The 22,841-nt window shown below is 40.0% G+C and overlaps 1 protein-coding gene across 2 annotated transcripts in view; it reads left to right on the forward strand.

Moving 5' to 3' along the window:
* Positions 1-3,249: 3,249 nt before the first annotated feature.
* LOC306861467 (SH3 and multiple ankyrin repeat domains protein 3-like) overlaps positions 3,250-22,841 on the forward strand; it is a gene marked incomplete at its 5' end in the record, with an annotated part of 32,215 nt that continues 12,623 nt past the window's right edge. For both annotated transcript variants that reach the window (XM_079403721.1, XM_079403720.1), the window contains 11 exons: positions 3,250-3,447; positions 5,935-6,138; positions 6,249-6,320; positions 9,218-9,326; positions 10,699-10,850; positions 10,975-11,142; positions 11,331-11,447; positions 12,696-12,773; positions 12,859-12,925; positions 19,387-19,639; positions 20,924-21,087. In XM_079403721.1, coding sequence (XP_079259847.1) covers positions 3,250-3,447; positions 5,935-6,138; positions 6,249-6,320; positions 9,218-9,326; positions 10,699-10,850; positions 10,975-11,142; positions 11,331-11,447; positions 12,696-12,773; positions 12,859-12,925; positions 19,387-19,639; positions 20,924-21,087 — 1,582 coding nt within the window. The remainder of the gene's footprint in view (positions 3,448-5,934; positions 6,139-6,248; positions 6,321-9,217; positions 9,327-10,698; positions 10,851-10,974; positions 11,143-11,330; positions 11,448-12,695; positions 12,774-12,858; positions 12,926-19,386; positions 19,640-20,923; positions 21,088-22,841) is intronic.

Below are 22,841 nucleotides of genomic sequence, written 5' to 3' on the forward strand. Positions count from 1 at the left end.
TACATGTTATTTGTCAAACTATCCAAAACCCAAATTAATGCATTTCAGAGAGACCTCTCAAAGATTTGAAGAACGGCTCCAGTCTTATAACTTCAGTCAGGTTCTTACCCACAGATCCAGACGTCAAGGTGTGGCTTATGTAACAGAAGCAGCACACTCATGTGATTTCGCCTTGATCTGATGAAATCAAAAGGAAATGAAACCTATCAGGACTTTTTGCCGCTGTCATCTATCACAGCGCCTTCATATGTGATTTCAAATATTGATATATTCAGCATTAAAGAACTATACTACAATATTAGTGCTATATTGTAATCGCGTTAGAGGCCCTTCTAATGTACGGTGGAAATAGAAACGATACTGCTCTGTAACTGCATGTGTGTGAGATTTGTAGGAAGGAGTGTGGGTGTCAGTAGCCTTTATTTCTGTTCCACATTCATGTGTGTGAGGTGAATTTTTGTATCGCCCGAGGAAAGAGTGGAGTTATCAGAGGCGTGCAGCCTTTCCTATACTTCCTGCAAAAACATCCCGAGGAGCCTCGGCCCAATCCAGCCAGGAAGAAGGGCAGGAAGTTGGGCTGAGATCACGGGAAGTAAATTACAAAGCTAGAAGGGCTTAGTATGAAAACAGGTCCAGTGGAAGTTTCTGGAGACTGTAACAGTGCTGGATTAAAGAAATGATAGTGCTGCTTTGAATGTGTGTGTGTGTGTAAGTGGGAATATGTGGGAGTTCTGTATGTAAAATTGATGGGATTATGAAGGCTTTATTATTTCTTCATTCAGACTGGCATCATTTTCGGTGACCGCAACATGCTTTGATAAATGCATTATCCAGCATCAAGCATAAATAAAATCTCTTATTTATTTAATCAAAGAATCATATAATCTCTTGTTGCTATATTTTATCCATCTTAAATTTACAGTGGCATTTGAACAGGCTGTATTGATTGACATTTGGAATGTCAGAGATGTTGATTACAACCAGAATGATTTATTTAAGCATAGCCTCACCTGAGGTGTTTATAGAAAGACGTTGGTGATTGGTCGAGATGCTGAACTCTGGCTGCTTATTGGTGGAGTTCCTCGAACGATGCTTTTGGTTGGTTGAGATGGTCTGGAGACCTTCCTGCTGTAATTTCCTCTTGGTTTTCCTGCTCGGGAATATTCAGCATCAGGGTTGGGCTTAAAGTGTCCTGAAATCTCAGACCTCAGAGGGAGTGCCAAAACATTCGGCCCTGCTCTTTTACAAAAACAAATTGCGCATTGTGGAATACTGGCAGAAAACCGTTGGAATAAAGACAGAAAAAGTTCGAAATACCTGCCAATGTACAGGAACCTCACATGGGAAGTCCAGGTCAAAGGTGAACTCCTCCTTGTTTCCTTATTTTCAATACATCTAGCTTGTTAGTGGTGTTTGCTAAAGAAATATTACTATTGCTCATTCCTGTTGGGGATTTTAACAAACCCCTAAATATCTAAATACTAAACTTTGGCATGCAATTTGTTCGTTTTGCACCATAAGTGACATGGAACGTTAAAGAGAGTGTGCTATTACTTTTCTAAGTGATTAGACTTACGATTTTGCCTGCAAGAAGATAAAATGCTTACACTTAAGGAAGGAAACTTGCCAGAATGTCTTGCCTTATGGGTGGATACTACTTGAGCCAGTAGGCAATAACTCAGTACATCCTAGCAACCACTTAACAACTTTTTAGAAACCACTCAGGACGTCTTAGCATCATGGGAATGGCTGGGAACTTCATGAGACATCATGGGAACTTTTGTTATGATTTCTTCTGAAAACAATTCATTTGGTTACAACTACTGCCTAGAAGAATCTCTATATCATTTTATGTAATTGATTAATTGATTATTAGTGATCACAGACCTTTATATTTCAGTATTTTAATTCAGTTGAGTCATAACATGCCATTTTAGATCTTAGTTAGGTTTCTGTTGGTCGTATAGTTTAACAATGCTGATGCAAAAGATACTTGCTCTTTACAGGGATTTTCCATCTAATGTTTTCTGTGACAATGTCTGTTACGTAATTGAGGACTTCCCTTCTGTCTCTGTGGACAATAGTCAAGAGTGTCTGAAATGTTTTAGCTTGTGTGTGATTGCATTGGAATGAGTGAGTAGGTGGACGGCTACATGTGGCCGGCTGTGATAATAGTATGGTAAAAGAATAATGCATATTCCTTCACTGAATCTTAGTGTGGCTGAAAATGTACAAGGCATTTATCCCTCTGAAGCATGCAAAATGAATCTTTTTACTTCAAAACAATAACACATAATAACTCTAAATGTTTATATTTCATCAAACCAGACAGAGTCCTGACATTTTTCACTGCAATAAAAGATAATAGTCATACAGTTGGTAAATCAGACATGTTGACTGTTCAAGGCAAACACAGAACGTTCCCCTAACATTTGGTTTCCCTTAGGTTATTTATTTGAAAACTAAATCACAACGTTCTTTTTAGGCATTATTTTTATAATTAAAATTTAATGTGGGAACCAAACATTGCTGGGAATGTTGTCATATATACAATGAACAATAACATATAAACAGGACAGACATAGAGAATTATGGGAAACGGTCTAAAGTAATTGCCTATGATTCTTTGGATGCAACATCACACGCTGAATGGTTAAAATGACTTTTTGCAGCGCACATAATCATACTTCAGAGGATTAAGTATTTAAAATGGGTGTCAAGAGTTCAAGAGTACTGGTGGTTTGTTGCTTGCGATGCTCCAAACGGAGGGACGACATTGAGTGTGTGTGATTTTGCACAGCTGTCTCTAAAGAGGAAGTGGTAGCGCACCAGAACAAGCAAAGTGCTGAGTTGCCATGGTAACTTGGGATGCAGGGTTCCCTCAATTTCCATTATTCCCAAGTGGATCTGCTTCACAGTGTCCATGGCAACCTCTCACAACCAATGGAGTTCCTCTCTCTCTCTCTCTCTCTCTCTCTCTCTCTCATCCCATCATTTTATCTTGATTTGTGGTAAATGTCATCTCCATGTTTACGTAAAGATGTGACACTTTGACATTAGTAGCCACAAATGCACACTTTGAGCACATGTTTCTTACTAGTATACATCTAATATCAGATCTCCCAAAAACAACCTAAACAGTACATTAGAATGAGTTTGACAGGTACATGTTGTCTTGTAGGGTTGTGAGGCCGGCGTGTTGAGCAGAACGCACACACACTCACACACACACACACACTCTCCCGGAGCATGCCTATCAGTCCACCTGCCAACGGCAAACATGAGGCTCTCGACCGGCGGTGGCAACAACACACCCCTACCAATGGTAATCACGGAGATGACAGCATTCGGGCCTCTCCTGGGACTAAATCTACCTCCGAACCTATGGAGGATCTCCACGGAAATGCAGCTGTCATCCGCATCGGAATCCCTGATCTGCAGCAAACGGTGAGCGCTCCTCATATGCATATGCAGGCTCGCTCTTTTCTTTGAAATGGCTGCAGTGCAGCACAGGAGTAGAGAGTGGCAGTGATTGGTACAGACCGAGTTGTTGATTCTGCGTGGGAGTAAGGGGTGTGTGACAGAGGCTTACAGCATGTTGTCTACATGCATGCATTTTTCTGCACAGGGATCCACAGTCACTTGTGCTGAAAGATGCCGCATGCATGTCGATTGCATATATGGTGTCATCCAAAAGTGGACTTTTTTAATTGCTGAATAAATTTGCATGTGTAACATGTTTACATAATCCTGTCAAACACAAAACTGCAGACATACCTTTCTATTTTGACAGTCTTTTCGGCATCCAGCGTAACTCCCTGCTTTCTGTCAATGTCCGACTGGGGTACTTTGAAGTTGAGTTTTGTATCTTGCACCTCTATTAAAGGGGTCACGAACTGAGAAATCTAAATTCCCTTGATCTTTCGATATAAGAGGTCATTGTGCTATAAAAACATCCTGTAAGTTTCAGAACTCAAAACTTTCTCATTGGTATAAAAACAGCTTATATTGAAGGTATTTTGCCAAAACACAGCTTTTGGAATGTTCAGCTCTATGATGTAATACTGTGGATAAGCACCACCTCCGCAGAAGAACATCAACGCCTGCTTTTACATCGCTGCCTGTTTAGCCCCGCCCACCGATTCGTGCATGTAGTGTAAATAATGAGAGAGGCGAATGCAGATCTATGTTCTACGCAGAAACCAAACAATAAACTTAATTTGATTAACTTTATTTTTAATGAAGTGCCAGACTGCATCAGTAAGAACTTGGACCTTTGTTCACTTCAATTTACCGTGGATTCGTTTACAAACAAGGCACGATTCAACACAGGGTTTTCAGAAAAACTGAAACTAACGCGTTCTAACCTAAATCACTGCAGCGTCCATCTGTGAGGGATGTAGGCTGTCAAACACACAACTATTAGCCAATCATAACAGTGAGTGTTTACTTCTGAGTCTACGATACTCCATGCCTATTCAAATAGAGCGTTCTGATGAAGGGGGTTAAAAACTGGATAAAAAATACCTTAGTACTTTCTAAATTATGATGTTTTTTGATGTAAAAATCTTAATAATATTGGACTTCAGAGAACAGTATAAAATAAAATAAAAAACACAGGCAGTTCATGAGCACTTTAAGGTTCGTATTTTCACCCTCTGCTTAGAATAGTTCACCCAAAAATGAAAATTTGCTTATACTCACCCTTAAGCCATCCAAGGTGTAGTTTGTTTGTTCATTGGAACAGATTTGTGGAAATTTAGAATTACGTCACTTGCTCACCAATGGATCCTCTGCAGTGAATGGGTGCCGTCAGAATCAGAGTCTGATGAAAACACCACAATACTCCACATGTAATCCACAGGATGTTCACCTACTAATATCTTCTGAAGTGAAAAGCTGTGTGATTGTAACAAACAAATCCATCATTAACACGTTTTTTAACTTCAAAACCATTGCTTACAGCTAAAATACAAATCCTCTATCCGTAATATATGCTTTCTCCTGTTAAAAAGCCATCTTGTTTGAATCATTACAAAAATAAGCATAGATCAAGCACTGTTTATAAGCCAAAACAGTCCAAAATAAATATGACAGTTAAATAACTTAAATAAAGCACCTTAATGATGGATTTGTTTCATACAAACAGACAGTTTTTCACTTCACAAGACGTTTATTGATTGAGAGGAGTCAGGAGGATTACTTGTGGCTTATGATGATTTTTTTCACCCTCAGGCTGTCCAAGATGTAGTTTATAAAAACAAACTCATGTACATCTTGGATGGCCTGAGGGTGAGTACATTTTCTGTGAATTTTCATTTTTGCGTGAACTATTCCTTTAAATGGGTGGTGTTTTTTTTTTATGTTTTTATTTTATATAATAAAATATTTCTTTAAATGGCGTTATTTTTACAGTGCAAATCTCACAAACACCACTTCACTTTCAGTAAATTTAAGTAAGAAGATGCCATGAGTTCTAACAGCACATTCTTATTGACTGATTATGAATAAATGTTCAACAACAAATAGTACAGGCTTGATCTCTTAAATGATCTTAAGTGAAGTTTAAAGCCTGGTGCTTTTTGATGAATTATTTAATGGACAGATATCATGTTTTTTTAATAGTTTTGAACTATTTGCTGCAGTAAATATTGTGGCATTTCAAGACACTTGATGATGAAGCAAGATTCAAATTAATAATTAAACTTATTCCTGGCCTAGTCAGAGCTGCGGCGCAGCAGTTAGCTCATGTAATCACTTTAGGCCTTAGTTCTCATATGGGTGATGCAGGTTTGAGTCCAGCCTACAACATATCCTGGTAAATATCGCCTCATCTAGTTTCTGTCAATCTAAATAATAAAATATGCATAAATACCAAAATAAGAGCAAAACTACTGTAGGAATATGACGAGTTTGTAATATATGTGTTTTCAGAAATGCCTGCGATTGGACCTTGAGGCTCCAGTGTGGGTTTGTAAGCAGCGAGTTCTGGTCACTCTGACACAAAGCCTGACCGATGTGCTTAACTATGGCCTCTACCTCCCTGCCTTTAACGGACGCGCTGGAAAGTTCCTTGATGAGGAGAGATTGCTCAGGGAGTATCAGTTCCCTACGGTCACACCTGTACCGTATCTAGAGGTGTACATCCTTCTGCATCCCACAATGCTTTAGAGCTCTCACTTATTATATAATTAGGTCATGTTGCTATTATTTTCATTTACCGGTTTAATTCATTTGTGTGACTTCAGTTCCGTTACAAGAGGCGTGTTTACACTCAGAGCTATGTAGATGACAAGCAACTGGCCAAACTACATACCAAGGTAACATTTAACATTCATGTTCTCTACCGTTCATTTGGGGTTGGTACGAATATTTTTCATTTTTAAAGAATACTTTTATTGCGAAAGGATGGATTGAAATGATCCAGAGTGGAAGACATTTAAAAATATTTATTTTTCAAATGAATGCTGTTCTTTTGACCCACCGTTTCTTAAACACTAAATCAGCATATTAGAATAATTTCTGAAGGATCTCATAACACTGAAGACTGGAGTAATGCCTGCTGAAAATTCAGCTTTGCATCAAAGTAATAAATTACATTCTAAAAATATTAAAACAGAAAATATTTATTTTAAATTGTAATATGTCATGTCACATTTACTTTTTTGATCATATACAGTCGTGGTCCGAATTATTGGCACCCTTGGTAAATATGATCAAAGAAGGCTCTGAAAATAAACCTGCATTATTAATCCTTTTGATCTTTTATAAAAAAAAAAAAAAATCACAAAAAATCACAAAAAATCTAACTTTTCATTGAACTAAAGCAATTGAAAATGGGGGAAAATCTCATTATGAAATAAATGTTTTTCTCAAATACACGTTGGACACAATTATTGGTACCCCTAGAAATTCTTATGAGTAAAATAATTTTGAGCACTCCAGGGTGATTATGAACATGAAATTATCCAGCCATGGCTTCCTGTTTCACAGAAATATATATAGGAGGGAAAACAAAGTCCAAATTCCCTTAAACATCCATCACAATGAGAAAAACCAAAGAATATATTTCTGATGTGCAGCAAAAGATAATTGAGCTTCACAAATTAGTGAAGTGGCTTTAAGGAAAGAGCTAGAGCAGTGAAAATTCCCATTTCCACCATCAGGGCAATAATTAAGAATTTCCAATCAACAGAAAATGTTATGAATCTGCCTGGAAGATGACGTGTCTATATCGTTCTAATGCACGGTGAGGAGGAGAGCTTGAGTGGCCAAAGACTCTTCAAGCACCACAGCTGGAGAGTTGTAGAGAAAGTTTGAGTTACGGGTCAGAAAACCTTAAAATAAATTGTCAAACAGCCCCTACATCAGCACATGTTGTTTGGGAGGGTTTCAAGAAAAATTCTCCTCGCTCATCCAAAAACAAACTCCAGCATATTCAGTTATCAGACACGACTGGAACTTCAAATGGGGACTGGCTTCTATGGTCAGATGACACAAAAAAAATAGCTTTTTTGCAGCAAACACTCAAGATGGGTTTGGTGAACATAGGAATAAAAAGTACCCCATGTGTACAATGAAATATACTGCTGTATTTTTTATGTTGTGGGCCTATATTTCTGCTGGAGGTCCTGGACATCTTGTTTAGACACATGGCGTCATGGATTCTATCAAATACCAACAAATAAAAAAATCAATAAGTGACTGACTCTGTTAGAAATCTTATAATGGGCCATGTTTGGATCTTCCAACCGGACAATAATCCAAACACAAACCCCAAAAACAACACAAAAATGGGTCACTGAGCACAAAACCAAGCTTCTGCTGGCCATTCCAGTCCTCTGACCTGAACCCTGTAGAAAATGAGTGAGGTGAACTGAAGAGAAGAAGGAGCTGGAATCTGGAATCGTCATGGAGCTGTGAATCTGAAGGATCTGGAGTGATTCTGGATGAAGGAATGGTCTCTGATCCCTGGTCAGGTGTTCTCTAACCTCATCAGGCATTATAGGAGAAAATTTAGAGCTGTTAAACTGGCAAATGGAGGTTTCAAAAAGTATTGAATAAAAAGGTGCCATTAATTGTGGCCAAAGGGTATTAGAGAAAAACATTTATTTCATAATGATATATCCTCCCATTTTAAATTCTTATTCTCCAATGAAAGGTTAGATTTTTGCGATTTTTTTTTAATAAAAGATCAGAAGGATTAACAATGCAGATTAGTTTTCACAGCCTTCTTTGATCATATTTACCAAGGGTGCCAATAATTCTGACCACAACTGTAAATGCATCCTTGTTGATCTTAGGAAACTTCTTTCAGGAACATTAAAATATCTTACCAACTCAATTTTTGAACAGTAGTATATAATTTTATACACAAAGCTGTTGTTCTAAATGCTGAATCTTTTCCATAAAAAAAAAACTTTATCTAAAACATGCTGTAAGCTATTTGTTTTGGTCTTGAGAAAATTGCATGTTTCTCTGTGACAGTTCTAGACTCTATGGCCCGGTTTCACAGACAGGGCTTAGCTTAAGCCAGGACTAGGCCTTAGTTAAATTAAGATATTTAAGCAGCTTTTATAAAGATGCCTTAGAAGAAAACATTACAGGTGTGCATCTTGAGACAGAACAATGATACTGACATCCTTTAAGATATGTCAGAGCAAGATACTTTTCAGCTGAGACAGCTCAAACATGCATTTTAGTCTGGGACTAGCCCTAAGGCTTGTCTGTGAAACCGGGGGTTAAAATGCTAAATAGAGTCATGGGAGCAACCCACGCTTTTTTTAGCCAAATTAAAAAAAAAAGCTAATTAGAAACGCTCTCTGTCTTTGAATCATTTAGTGCATTCAATTTTGCTAATATTGCATTTTCTAACATGTCTGGAAATGGGTTTGGAGAGGGCGTGCGGTTCAGTTTAGCAAAATTGTAGAAGTCAAGTCCAATTATGCTAGTCAAGGTTTCTTGCAGCAAAAATAAAATTGAATGTTGCATGACTATTTTTGGACTCTTAGAATTGTACAGACTGTTCTGATACTATATCTTTAAGACTTATTTAAATATAAGTGAATAATCTCTAACCACTTGGCTAATTTCTTTGTATGTGCTTCATTTGCCCCAAAAACACGATTTCTGAATAAAAAATAATGGTCTAGGCAACTTTCTGTTGTGAATGTAGTATGTCACTTCCTTGTATTTTACTCATTTCTGTTGCTTCCAGGCCAATCTAAAGAAGTTTATGGAGTATGTTCAACAAAGGTGTGTGGACAAGGTCTGCAGGTTCCTGGAGAAAGGGCTGGATCCCAACTTTCATGATGCTGAGAGTGGGGGTGAGTACTTACTTTCCATCAGAAAAAACAAAACAAAAAACAAAAAAACATTTCTATTTTACATCAACAATGTAATCAATATTTAATTTATTATAGCCCAGTATGAATCTCATCAAGTTAGTGTTTTTAAGCATTTTACATTTATTCTAAAATAACTCAAGGCAGTAACAATTTAAACAATATTTTTTATTTACAAATTTATGTTCAGCTATTCTGCTGAATAGTCTACTATTAAATATATAATTTTTTTTGGCTCATCAGTCATCATAGCTCCGTAAATAATATGGTCACAGACAGAAATTTTCCTTAAAATTTCACCAAGCTGATTACTCACTAAAAACTCCCACAGATCATGTTTCCAGGCCATTTCAAGTCTTATTTTGATATATCAGAGTGGTTATATCTAAGTGTGTGAGTTGTTTACTTACTTTTTTATTAGTCTTCCCATGGATGCCATTATATTGTTCATTCAGACAGATTTGAAAATGCGCATAAACAAGACGTGGGATTTATCGCATGAACCAGTCACAGTCGAACATAGCCAGTCATATTCAATCATATTGCAATGTAGGCATTGCCTTCTCTCAGGTGGCTTTCCCCCAATCATTCTCAATGCCCCCCACTAAACTCACGGCACCCTTTAGGGGGTCTGTTAAAAATCAGTGTGCTCAGGGGAGGCCAGAAAGATGCGGACTCCTGCTGTAACTTTACCTGCTTTTGTCGCTGTTGGACAGTGTTTCTTTAGAAAAACATGTGATTTATATACTTTTTAATGTTATATTTTGTCATAGTGGTGTTGTTTTATTTTTGTACTGCATTTTTTTCTCATCTAATATTTTGGGGAGGCACTGCCTTCCTTGCCCCTGATAGAGATACCTATACAGAATATATGATTTTATGAATCTGAATTCAAACTTTGTACAATACATATGTGCCATTTTGAACAAGACTGGGTGAAAGTCTTGGCAAAGATTATCATTGAGTAATAGTATAAATGTTGTTCTGTTCCTCACATAAAGCTATTATATAATTTGAGTAATCATACAACCTACTTTTATGATACTTTTAGGGTGCTTTTTCTACTTTTAATGTGTGGAAAAGAGCAAATTGGACATTTTGCCAAACATCACATTTTGGTTTCATGGCGTAAACAAAATAATACAGGCTTGGAACAACATGTATTTTAATTTGGCATGAAAAACAGGTGAACTATTGCTTTAAAGTTTGCCTTGATTAGCATGCTTTAATGAATGTAAATTTAGGACAATGCTAATCAGCAAGGACATTCGACAAAATGAGCCAATCATTTATTCACTGAAACGGATTTGACATTTAGCATTTTTAATCATCTCTGCATGTGCGATGTTTCCAGAATCTCCTCTCACTCTCGTGGCCCAGCTGGACTCTTGTGCCGATCTGATTAAGGTGTTGAGGAGCGGAGGAGCCCATCTGGACTTCAGAACCAGAGACGGCCTGACAGCGCTGCACAAAGCGGTCCAAACGCACAACCATGTAGCATTGACTGTGAGTTGATGCACTTTCCCTCCCACACGCACAATCCAAAGAAAGACTCATCCTTATACAACTCATCACAAGCTGTTGGGAGTCTGTGCACATATGTCCGTCATATTTCGTGTGCTATCTGCAGACATTGTTGGATCTGGGGGCATCTCCAGACTATAAGGACAGTCGTGGGCTCACCCCCCTCTATCACAGTGCCATGGTTGGGGGAGATCCGTACTGCTGTGAGCTGCTGTTGTACGATCATGCCCAGCTGGGCTACAGCGATGAGAACGGCTGGCAGGAGATCCATCAGGTAACGTCTGATGCTCAGAACTCTCTCATTAAACGTAAAAGGGAAGAAAATCTCCCGTAGCTTAAAGTTTCATTCTCCCGCGAGACTAAATATATCCTTTTTTTATTGTTTGCTACACCTGCAGCAGTGGGTGATCTGAGCGTGCGCACGTGTGTGTGTGTGTGTGTATGTATGTTTTTGTACCATAGGCTTGTCGTCATGGAAACGTGCAGCACCTTGAGCACCTGTTATTCTATGGAGCGGAGATGAGCACTCAGAATGCCTCAGGAAACACAGCACTACACCTGTGTGCCCTCTACAACCAGGTACGCACACCCACAAATACATATACACACATTCTCCATTCTCAACTCCATCAGATATGCTTTCTCAATTTTTAAGTAAACACTATGCGGTATGTAGTATGCATTTTTGTGCATTTTTGTAATGTACACCCATGCATAAAATATGCGGATGACCTGCTACATGTGTCAAAATGTGTGAAATGTAACTATAGCCAACTGAGTGGAATACCGTAAATACAGCACTCCAGTATCCTGTGCTGCTGTGACAAATGAACCTGAAGTGATATTAACTGCAGTTTTTTTAACATCATCTGTCATCTTTCAAGTACATTAACATGCACGAGTTCAATTTCAGTCAGACTAAAACATTAATTTTGTAATGTAAAAAAATATAAATGCATCAGTTTGAATAAATAGTGTCCATGTTTACAACAATTTTGATGTTTTTTGGTTTGTAGTTCATCTGTCCATTTCCACCAATTTGACTCATTCTATCCACATTTGCATTTAACCTTAATGTAGGCTACTGTGAGACTGGATATGTATTTTCTTGCCCCTGAAATACTTTTGAAATATATTTTGGTACATGAAGGTTGAAACTAACTATATTTTCTATTGCAAGAATAAATTTGATTGAACTTCACTGTTTACAACATTACTACCAAAATAAGAGGGATCATACAAAATGCATGTTATAATTTATTTAGTGCTGACCTCAATAAGATATTTCACATAAAAGATGTTTACATATAATCCACAAGAGAAAATAATAGTTGGATTTATAAAAATTACCCCTTTCAAAAGTTTACATACACTTGATTCTTAATACTGTGTCGTTACCTGAACGATCCAAAGCAGTGTTTTTTTTGTTTAGTGATAGTTGTTCATGAGTCCCTTGTTTGTCCTGAACAGTTAAACTGCCTGCTGTTCTTCAGAAAAATCCTTCAGGTCCCACAAATGATTTTTTTGTGAATTTGAACCCTTTCCAACAATGACTGTATGATTTTGAGATCCATCTTTCTACACTGAGGACAACTGAGGGACTCATATGCAACTATTACAGAAGATTCAAACGCTCACTGATGCTCAACTGTACATACGTCGCAGTAAGCCATATGCTGTTATTTGACTGCTATTGTATATAGTTATTAAACTCAGCTGGGCATCAAATCACATATAAAACAAACAGAGTGTTATAACTGTAATCTCCTCTAATGTTTTCTCTTGCACTCACCCCCTTTTTCTTTATTCTCTCTGCCAAATCTACAGGAAGGCTGTGCTAGAGTTCTCCTGTTTCGAGGAGCAAATAAAGAAATCAAGAACTACAACAACCAAACAGCATTTCAGGTATAAAACATCTCTGAGATGTTTTGGATCAGATCTAGTTCCTTTCCTATTCCTTAAATTATGTTGCATAATTTTTTTCTCGTAGGTTGCTATCATCGCAGGGAACTTTGACCTGGCAGAAATCGTCAAGATTCATAAAACCTCAGATGTTGGTGAGTTGATCAGGATTTAGTTGGAATTGCTTGAAGCATCAGGCCTTGAATCTTGGGTCTATTTACTCGGCACCACAACACCATAATAGGTTTTCATGGGTTGTCTAGAATAGATTAAATCAGTTCACTCTAATTCAAACCCATTATTGGGTATCATTTCAGATAAAACCTCGATTTATTATTTAGTCTAGTGGATGAAGCACAAGTGCTCCTTTCAGAGTAAAAGCAGAAATGACAACATAAGAGCGTTTGATCATACGAAGCAGCGTGAATCTAGCAACTTTATCACAGCCTGTGTCAAAACAATCCATAAATGCATGATAAAAATATATATATTATTTCAGGCAGTCAGATCTAGATACTGTTCCTATCAGCGCTCTGACTTTTCAATAAGTGATGTATTTGTAGTATGTCATACTAGTGTATGTGGGCTAATCCCTTTATGATTTATGTAAATTTTTTCTCTTTGTAAATCTCAGTCATGCTCTGTGTGATGTAATCTGTGAGTCATCTGTTTGTAATTTTTGTGTAATCTGAGTGTGTTTCACGTGCTGATCTTCATGATGGATTTGATTAACTCGCCAGTGCAAATCCTTGCTTCACACCCAATTTGTGTGTTTTTTTTTTTAACCCCACAGGTCGTGGCTCCATACACTTGCAGCTTTAACATAAAATTGTGTGTTTAAAGTGGTCATATCATGAGAAATCAAATTTCATTCAGTATACTAAAACTTGCTGTATTTTTCAAAACTGAAAAAACTCAAAACTGTCCTCCCCAATCTAAAAAGGCCATTTAGCGAAACCGAACTGCAAAATCTCTCATATAAATCAGATACAGTTGCATTCATAAGTTAACATTTTGCTATTGTTTATAAGGTTTTTTTGCAGAATGTATAAAAATAAGGAGAATAAAATAGCATTTTGATTTTTTATTTATTTATAGTAACATTTAAATATATTTCTCAAGACAGTAACTGCATTGTGTATTGCCTCCTCGAGCATCAGTGTCTGTCACTTAGTTGTGCATGACTCACACAGTCACTCAATACCTTATTACATGTTTGAGCTCTCAAACACAGTTGCTCAGAGCATGCTGGGAAACCAAGAATTTACTGTACCTGAATGGATTTAGTATAGAACAGGGACAGGGACAAACCGGCGACTCATTCACAACTATCACAAAAGACTATATAAGCAAACACTGATATTTAAGGAGGCAGCACACGTTATTAAGAACCAAGGGTTGTTATATAAAAATGTATAATTTTTCTCGTATTTATTTATTCTTCATTTTTTATTTGTATTATCTGTTTGAATTAACACAGTGAAGAATATGCAGTCTTTTATACCTTTGATTACTTAATACAATGTATGAAGCATTTCTTATGTATTTGTCCTATTGTTTGTAATTATTTGCTTATTCTAATTTAATTGCTGACTTGTCTTCAGTGAGCTTGAGGTTTGTTTTTTAGACTATTTTTGACTAGTTTTTTTGTGATATTGACACTGGTGACAAGAATTATGAAATTTATCAAACATTTAGATATCTTGAAGCAAAAATAAGTATATTGTGATATATATCGTTACCATCAAATAAAATGACTCATATCGTGATATAAGATTTTGATCATATCGCCCACTCCTTGTAATAATAATTAGTAGTAGTATAATTTTTATTATCTGTTTTAATTATTATTTCTCATTAAAAATTCGAAATATCTTACTGATTCTGCAAGTCGTTTTTAAAGCTATAAACAAGTGTATATTAACACAAAACCTGCAAATCAACATCACCTATAAAGAGCATTTACGTTTTTGAAGTGTTAAAGGTACAGTAGCAAAATGGCACATTTAATTATGAAGGTGGATGAAAAAATAAATTACTTTGTTTCGTATGTTTTAGGTTCCCTGTGATATTTCACTTGTACTGCATCGTAAGACGCTTGTATGGGAAAAAATAATTTTTTCCTCTTCACTGAAGCCTTTTTAGTCACACAGTGAAACTGCACGTCCATTGGTTCGTGCAGTGCTATAAAATCGAACCAATGGTGATAAGCGGTGATGAGCCAAAATGGGGGGCTTCTGGCTATATAAGCGGCCGCTTCGCCGCCGCAACTCAGATTTCTTCTCTTCAGCGACGAAGCTTCTTCCTCGCTGACTCTTCGCTGACGCTTTGCTCACACGACTTCGCCGTTGAAACGCCTCGCAGCTGGATTGGACCCCCTGCAGCTTCCTGCTTCCCGGTCTATCCCCTGCCTCCATCCGGCAAATCACTAAAAGAGCATCGGCGTTGTTGCAAATACCAGGCCGTCATTGTAAGATGTGCAGGCTGATGACAGTCATGCTGAGTGCGTGTCATGCTTGGGGAAGTCCCACGCTCAGCGGGACTGACTGCTCGCACTGCGAGTCGTTCAGTCTTGCCTCTCTGCGCTCGTGGATAGCTTTCTTTTCAGAAAGTGACTCCGCCCCTCGCGCCCTCCCGTCTTCATCCTCCCAGGGACCTGCGAGGAAGAAACAGCGGGGCAGAGGCCTTGAGTGGCCGGAGACTTGCGAGCTCACGTCGGCTCAGTCGCCCCGCCCTCTTACCGGCGTCTTCTTGCAGCGCCAGACCCAGAATGGATGAGGAGCTCGTTCGTATCATGACTAAGGCAGGTTGGATGAGTGGTTTCTCCCGGGGCGCCAACAAGCCCCCCGCCAGCGCTCGTACCCCTTCTTTCCAGAAGTCCATGACGAGCTCACTAAATCGTGGCACCCCCTACTCATCTCGCATCAGATCTTCTGCTTCCTCCGCCCTCACCTCCGTTGACGGCGCCGAAGAGAAGGGATACGAGCACCTGCCCCCTCTGGATGAGTCCGTGGCCGCACATCTCTGCCCGTCCACGGCGATCGGATGGAAGGCGAGGGCGAACCATCCGTCCAAGCCGTGCAGAGCCACATCTGCACTCACTGGATGCGCCTTCTCGGCGGCTGGACAAGCGGCTTTGGCGCTGCACTCGATGGCGGTTCTCCAGGTCTTTCAGGCCAAGATGCTCGCCAGCGAGGAGGCCGGTCTTGATGCAGCTTTACTCAGGGACCTGAGGAGTGCAACGGACCTGGCCCTGCGCGCCACTAAAGCCACCGCCCAGGCCATCGGGCGGTCTATGTCCAGCCTGGTGGTGTTGGAACACCATCTGTGGCTCATGCTGACGGAGATGAAGGATAAGGTCCCATTCCTCGATGCTCCAGTCTCAGCCAACAGCCTGTTCGGGTCGGCTGTGGAGGGCTTTGCAGAGCAATTTACGGAGGCTCAGAAGTCGTCTCAGGCGATGCGACACTTCCTCCCGAAACGCTCCAGCTCTTCTGCTGCTGCTGGTTGCCCCAAGCCTGCAACGACTCAGCAGCCCGCCAAGACAGCTTCAGCCACTCCTGAACCCCGGCCCCCGAAGGACCGCAGGATAGAGGACGTTCCCGCTCGGTGAGACGTTACCCCTTCCCGAAGCGCCAAGGACCCCGGCCCAAGATCGCCTTGGATCTGGCGCCTCAGAAGTCCTCCTGAACAGCCAGGCAGAAAGAGGAGGTGCTCGAGTCTCGCTACTGCTGGACCACCCCGCAAACAGTCTCTAATGTGCCTCTTGCCACCCCGCTCAACGCTGGGTGCAGAGGGAAGTTGTCCGACTGCTGTGATAGCGGACAAAATAAAACACATACATTTTCAAAAAGAGAGCAAATATCCTCTTCTGCCTACCTTTAGCGTCCTGCCCTTATGCAGCCAGTCTTTAGAGCCGATTCAACCTCTTGCCACACGGGCCGAGGCCTGGCAGGCCATCCCCGGTGTGTCAGAGTGGGTGATGGCTACGATAAAACGAGGTTATTCACTCCAATTTGCTCGAAGACCATCGCGCTTCCGCCACTACAGTGCGCAGCAAAGACGCTCAAGTCCTACGCGCAGAGGTGATGAATCTGCTGGTAAAGGGAGCCATAGAAATCGTTCCTCCAGCTCAGAGCGAGTCAGGCTTCTACAGGCGCTACTTCCTCGTCCCCAAAAAAGACGGTGGCCTGCGACCCATTCTAGATCTCAGACTCCTGAATCACACCCTGGTAAAAAGGTCGTTCAGGATGATCGCTTTGAAGCAGATCCTCTCACAAATATGCCCAGGGGACTGGTTCATATTTGAAAGACACGTACTTTCACATCCAGGTAGCCCCCCATCACAGATGATTCTTGAGATTCGCATTCGAGGGGGTGGCATACCAATACAAGGTCCTCCCTTTTGGGTTATCCCTGGCTCCCCGCACTTTATACGATGCATGGATGCGGCTCTCTCCCCTCTATGACAGATGGTAATCCGCATCCTCAACTACCTCGACGACTGGCTCATTCTGGCCCAGTCAGAGGCAGTTTCAACGTCGCACAAGACCCTCCTCCTCAGCCACTTAGATTGCCTGGGGCTCAGGGTCAACTTTGCCAAGAGCACACTGTTACCCAGCCAACGAGTGTCGTTCCTGGGAACAGTGATCGACTCGGTGCAGATGACAGCAACTGTCTCAGCGGAACGAGTCATGACTATTCAGCGCCGTGCGGCCTCCTTCAAGGCAGGGACCGTCCACTCGCTCAAGGCTTTCCAGAGAATGCTGGGCCTTATGGCAGCAGCATCGCCAGTGCTTCGTTTGGGTCTGCTTCACATGCGACCCATCCAGTTCTGGCTGAAGCAGAGGGTTCCATCTGCGGCTTGGCGTCACGTCGCCATCGCATAATGGTGACTCGGGCCTGTGTATCAGCCCTGAACCATTGGAGGGACCCCCTCTGGCTGAAGCGAGGCGTGATCTTAGACACGGCGCAAAGAAGGAAGGTTGTCATGACAGACGCTTCCAACAAGGGTTGGGGAGCGCTGTGCGAGGGCAAGCCAACCTTCGGTCTTTGGTCTGAAAAGGAAACGGGTCTGCACATCAACTGCCTAAAGATGCTAGCAGTGTGCCGTGCCTGTCAAATTTGTGAGGCGGCCGGCTGGTCCTCGCTGTCCACATTTATGAGGTTTTACAACCTGAACATCCCCGCCTTGCAGGTCAGAGTCCTTTCTGCTTAAGTTCGCCGCTTTCGGCTAGATAAGCTATCTCTGGGGTTCACTTGACCAACTGTGCTCAAGTCCCTCCTTCTCTTGGAAGGTCCATATTATGGGCACTAAGTGTCTACTTTTGGGATGACACCCAGGCCATGGTTGACCCTGGTGGCACAGCCTGTGCTTGGTGTAATTTTAACTCTCCTGGGCCCTCCCATGGGAGTTACGGTTTGAGTCGTTCCCCATCATAGCACGGCTTGATTGTACTGGTTCCCATACAAGTGTCTTACGACGCAGTACGAGTGAAATATCGACATGGAACGTACTCAGTTACTATCGTAACCTCGGTTCCCTACGAACCAATGGGCATGCAGTTTCACTGTGCGATTGAAAAGGCTTCAGTGAGGAGGAAAAAATTATTTTTTCCCATACAAGCATCTTACGACGCAGTACTCGTTCCCATATCTCAGGGAACCAAGGTTACGATAGTAACAGAGTATGTTTTTGAAGTTTGATATGACCCCTTTAAAGTCTGACTTTATGATATTTACATCCGTAAACCATGAACCATCAAGGACTTGCAGCCTATACATGACCTCCACCTGAGTATTTCAATCAAAATTAATTTCACGTACTACATATAACAGCAGCCATACACATCTTAAGCCATTCTAACACCGTGGTTAACAGATGGGGTGCTAGTCTTCAGGTTATGAGTGATTCCTCTCTATCTCAGCCTGATACAGGTTAATCTGTTCTGCTAGTCTTTTTCTTCATGATAGATTGGACATATCTATACCAGCCTCCTGGAGAGTGTTCTTGATCCATTCGACAGGCGAAAATGGGTTTTATTCACAACTGACAAGATTATTCGAGAATCCATTACAGTGGTCATTCTTGTCTAGCGGGTCATTTAATGTTTCTGCATGATTTTTTGATGATTTAGGTAACTACACCGTAGTTGAATTTGATCCAGGTATGTATTAAAATACAATTTCCTGGAAAAATCAACTTGGGATGGAAGAAAAAGCTCAGTTTCTGTGGCGCTTTTAAAAAGTTGCTTTGTTTGAATAACACAGCAGGATATTAAACAACTGGATATTAAAAGGACTGCAATTTCCAAATGGTTATTGGATGTAAATATATATATGTTTAAAGATAAAATGCACTTTAAATAAATATAATGTGCAGCAATAAGAGCCAAATTGTGTTACAGCACAAATACATATTTCCTTTTCCATAATTGGTGTGTGTGGTGTGAATCTTTTGTTATGTGCATGTCTGATATCTTCCACAAATTTACAAGGTTTTATATTACAAGCATGGAAATCAAATTGACTACAGCAATATAAATATCACTAGGCTCTGTGTGTTTTTATGTAAAGTATGCATAACTATTTATGTGACGCCGTCTTCCTGTAAAAGTGCCTTTCAGGGAGACCCCTTCTTATTCGTCTCGGCGGCGTGCGGTCTGCATATCCCCACGTCGCTCTCTACTGCGATCGGCCAGTGATAATGCTCTAGATGAGAGTCTGCCAGCTCCCTCTCCAGCCCCCTCACTTCGCAGCCTACCCCCGCTGGAGCCCGACGACACCACCTCGTCCCAGCACAGCCCCCAGGCTGCTCACACTCACACACGCAGCCTCAGGAGACACACCCGCTCAGGAGGACACCTCAGGTGCAGAGCTGTCCTTGATTTATATTAAACAGAGGTTTCATTAGACCAATGTGATAAGTTTAAAAATAAGTTTTTAAATTTATTTTTTATTTCATTTTTTCTTTATTTATTAGATATATTTAATTATTTGGATTTTATTTATTTATTTACACCTCATGTGCAAGTCATCCTTGTTTTCTTCAAACCTACATGATTATATTGGTTTTCTATTTGAACACAAAATGAGATATTTAGCAACATGCCTAGACTGCTCTTTTCCATAAAATGAAATGTCATATTTAAGTTTTGCTTTATTTTCAGTTTTTTTTATTTAAATTATTTACATATTCATTTACCCTCACACTCACACACGCAGCCTCAGGAGACACACCCGCTCAGGAGGACACCTCAGGTGCAGAGCTGTCCTTGATTTATATTAAACAGAGGTTTCATTAGACCAATGTGATATTTTCTTTTTTGCTTTTTCTATTTGAACACAAAATGAGATTATTTAACAAAATACCCAGACTGCTCTTTACCGTAAAATTAAGTTTAATTTTTATTTCAGTTTCGCTTTAATTATATACATTTTTTTTATTTCAAATATTTACATTTTATTAATTTATTTACATTTCACTTTAGGTGTGGAATCATCCTTGATTTGTAGAGTAATAAAGAGAGATTTCTCCAAGGCAATATGAATATTTTAATTTTTTTGCTTTTTCCATTTTTCTAACTCAAAATGAGATATTAAGCAAAATGACAGACTGCACCCCCCCACACACACACACAAAATAAGTTTTTAAATTTATTTTTTATTTCATTTTTTCTTTATTTATTAGATATATTTAATTATTTGGATTTTATTTATTTATTTACACCTCATGTGCAAGTCATCCTTGTTTTCTTCAAACCTACATGATTATATTGGTTTTCTATTTGAACACAAAATGAGATATTTAGCAACATGCGTAGACTGCTCTTTTCCATAAAATGAAATGTCATATTTAAGTTTTGCTTTATTTTCAGTTTTTTTTATTTAAATTATTTACATATTCATTTATTTACACTTCACTTCAGGTTTGGAGTCATCCTTGTTTTTTAAGTATTAAAGAGAAATTTCTCCTATATATATATATATATATTGCCCCCCTCCCATTCAACGAAAATGTATGGTGATTGAAGTTCAGTTGAAATAATTAAATAATAATAATTAATCAAGCATTGATTACCTGACATAAAAGACAATCTCTAACTCAAGAGTTGATTGTTAATCATTTCTGCACACGTGTTTGCACACCGCAGTCCTGGCAGTCCTGTACAGAGAGAGCCGAGTCCTCCTACCGTGTCTCGAGGGCCCAAGCGACGGCTGTACAGTGCAGTGCCCGGCCGAACCTTCATCGCTGTCAGCTCCCACACTCCACAGGGCGAGGGTGAGATCACACTCAACCGAGGAGAGAGGGTCAAAGGTCAGTCAGCCAAGCCTCTGTGTGCGATGCAGCAAAAAGATCACATTATTTTTATGCTGGAGTTTGCTACAATCTGTGGCATTCTGAATATTTCTTCAACTATGGGCACATTTGGCCCTGTGGACTTTATTAAACACTTACAAATTTTCTAGTCTATTGAATGTTACTACTCACAGTGTTCAGTAGTGAATATACACTCACCGGCCACTTTATTAGGTACACCTTGCTAGTACCGGGTTGGACCCCCTTTTGCCTTCAGAACTGCCTTAATTCTTCGTTGCATAGATTCAACAAGGTGTTGGAAACATTCCTCAGAGATTTTGGTCCATATTGACATGATAGCATCACGCAGTTGCTGCAGATTTGTCGGCTGCACATCCATGATGCGAATCTCCCATTCCACCACATCCCAAATGAGCTCTATTGGATTGAGATCTGGTGACTGTGGAGGTCATTTGAGTAAAATCAGCTCAATGTCATGTCCAAGAAACCAGTCTGAGATGATTTGAGCTTTGTGACATGGTGTATTATCTTGCTGGAAGTAGCCATCAGGAGATGGGTGCACTGTCATGAAGGGATGGACATGGTCAGCAACAATACTCAGGTAGGCTGGGGCGTTTAAACGATGCTCAATTAGTACTAAGGAGCCCAAAGTGTGCCAAGAAAATATCCCCCACACCATTACACCACCACCACCAGCCTGAACCGTTGAGACAAGGCAGGATGGATCCATGCTTTCATGTTCTTTACGCCAATTCTGACCCTACCATCTGAATGTCGCAGCAGAAAACGAGACTCATCAGACCAGGCAACGTTTTTCCAATCTTCTATTGTCCAATTTTGGTGAGCCTGTGCGAATTGTAGCCTCCGTTTCCTGTTCTTAACTGACAGGAGCGGCACCCGGTGTGGTCTTCTGCTGCTGTAGCCCATCTACTTCAGGCTTCGATGTATTGTGCATTCAGAGATGGTATTCTGCATACCTTCGTTGTAACGAGTTATTTGAGTTACTGTTGCCTTTCTATCATCTCTAACCAGTCTGCCCATTCTCCTCTGACCTCTGACATCAACAAGGCATTTTCGTCCACACAACTGCCGCTCACTGGATATTTTCTCTTTTTCGGACCATTCTCTGTAAACCCTAGAGATGGTTGTGCGAGAAAATACCAGTAGATCAGCAGTTTTTTAAATACTCAGACCAGCTCGTCTGGCACCAACAACCATTCCACGTTCAAAGTCACTTAAATGCCCTTTCTTCCCCATTCTGATGCTCGGTTTGAACTTCAAGTCGTCTTCACCACATCTAGATGCCTAAATGCATTGAGTTGCTGCCATGTGATTGGCTGATTAGCAATTTGTGTTACCAAGCAATTGAACAGGTGTACCTAATAAAGTGGCCGGTGAGTGTACATGAATTACCGGACAAATGCCGGACAGATGCCGACTGTCTTGCTGAAGCTCATAATTCATAACTAGCTCTTTTTTCCCCTATAGATGCTCAAAAAGAAATTTGCCAAAATTATAGATTGATTGGAAATTATGCAAAATATTTATTTTGTTTCTGATTTGTTTTTTGTTTTTCCATCTCTTATTTTATCTAAAGTATATTCTTCACTGATGCCTTTGTCACCTTGGTAGATAAGTAATATGTATAAAAATTTATATAATCATAATTTTCACACAAATTGGAAATGTTTATAATTATTTCACCCTTCACTTTATATTTACTTTTATAAATGATCAGTGTTATATATATA

The sequence above is a fragment of the Barbus barbus genome (genome assembly GCF_936440315.1).
Source record: "Barbus barbus genome assembly, chromosome: 42".
In the NCBI taxonomy this organism is placed as follows: Eukaryota; Metazoa; Chordata; class Actinopteri; order Cypriniformes; family Cyprinidae; genus Barbus; species Barbus barbus.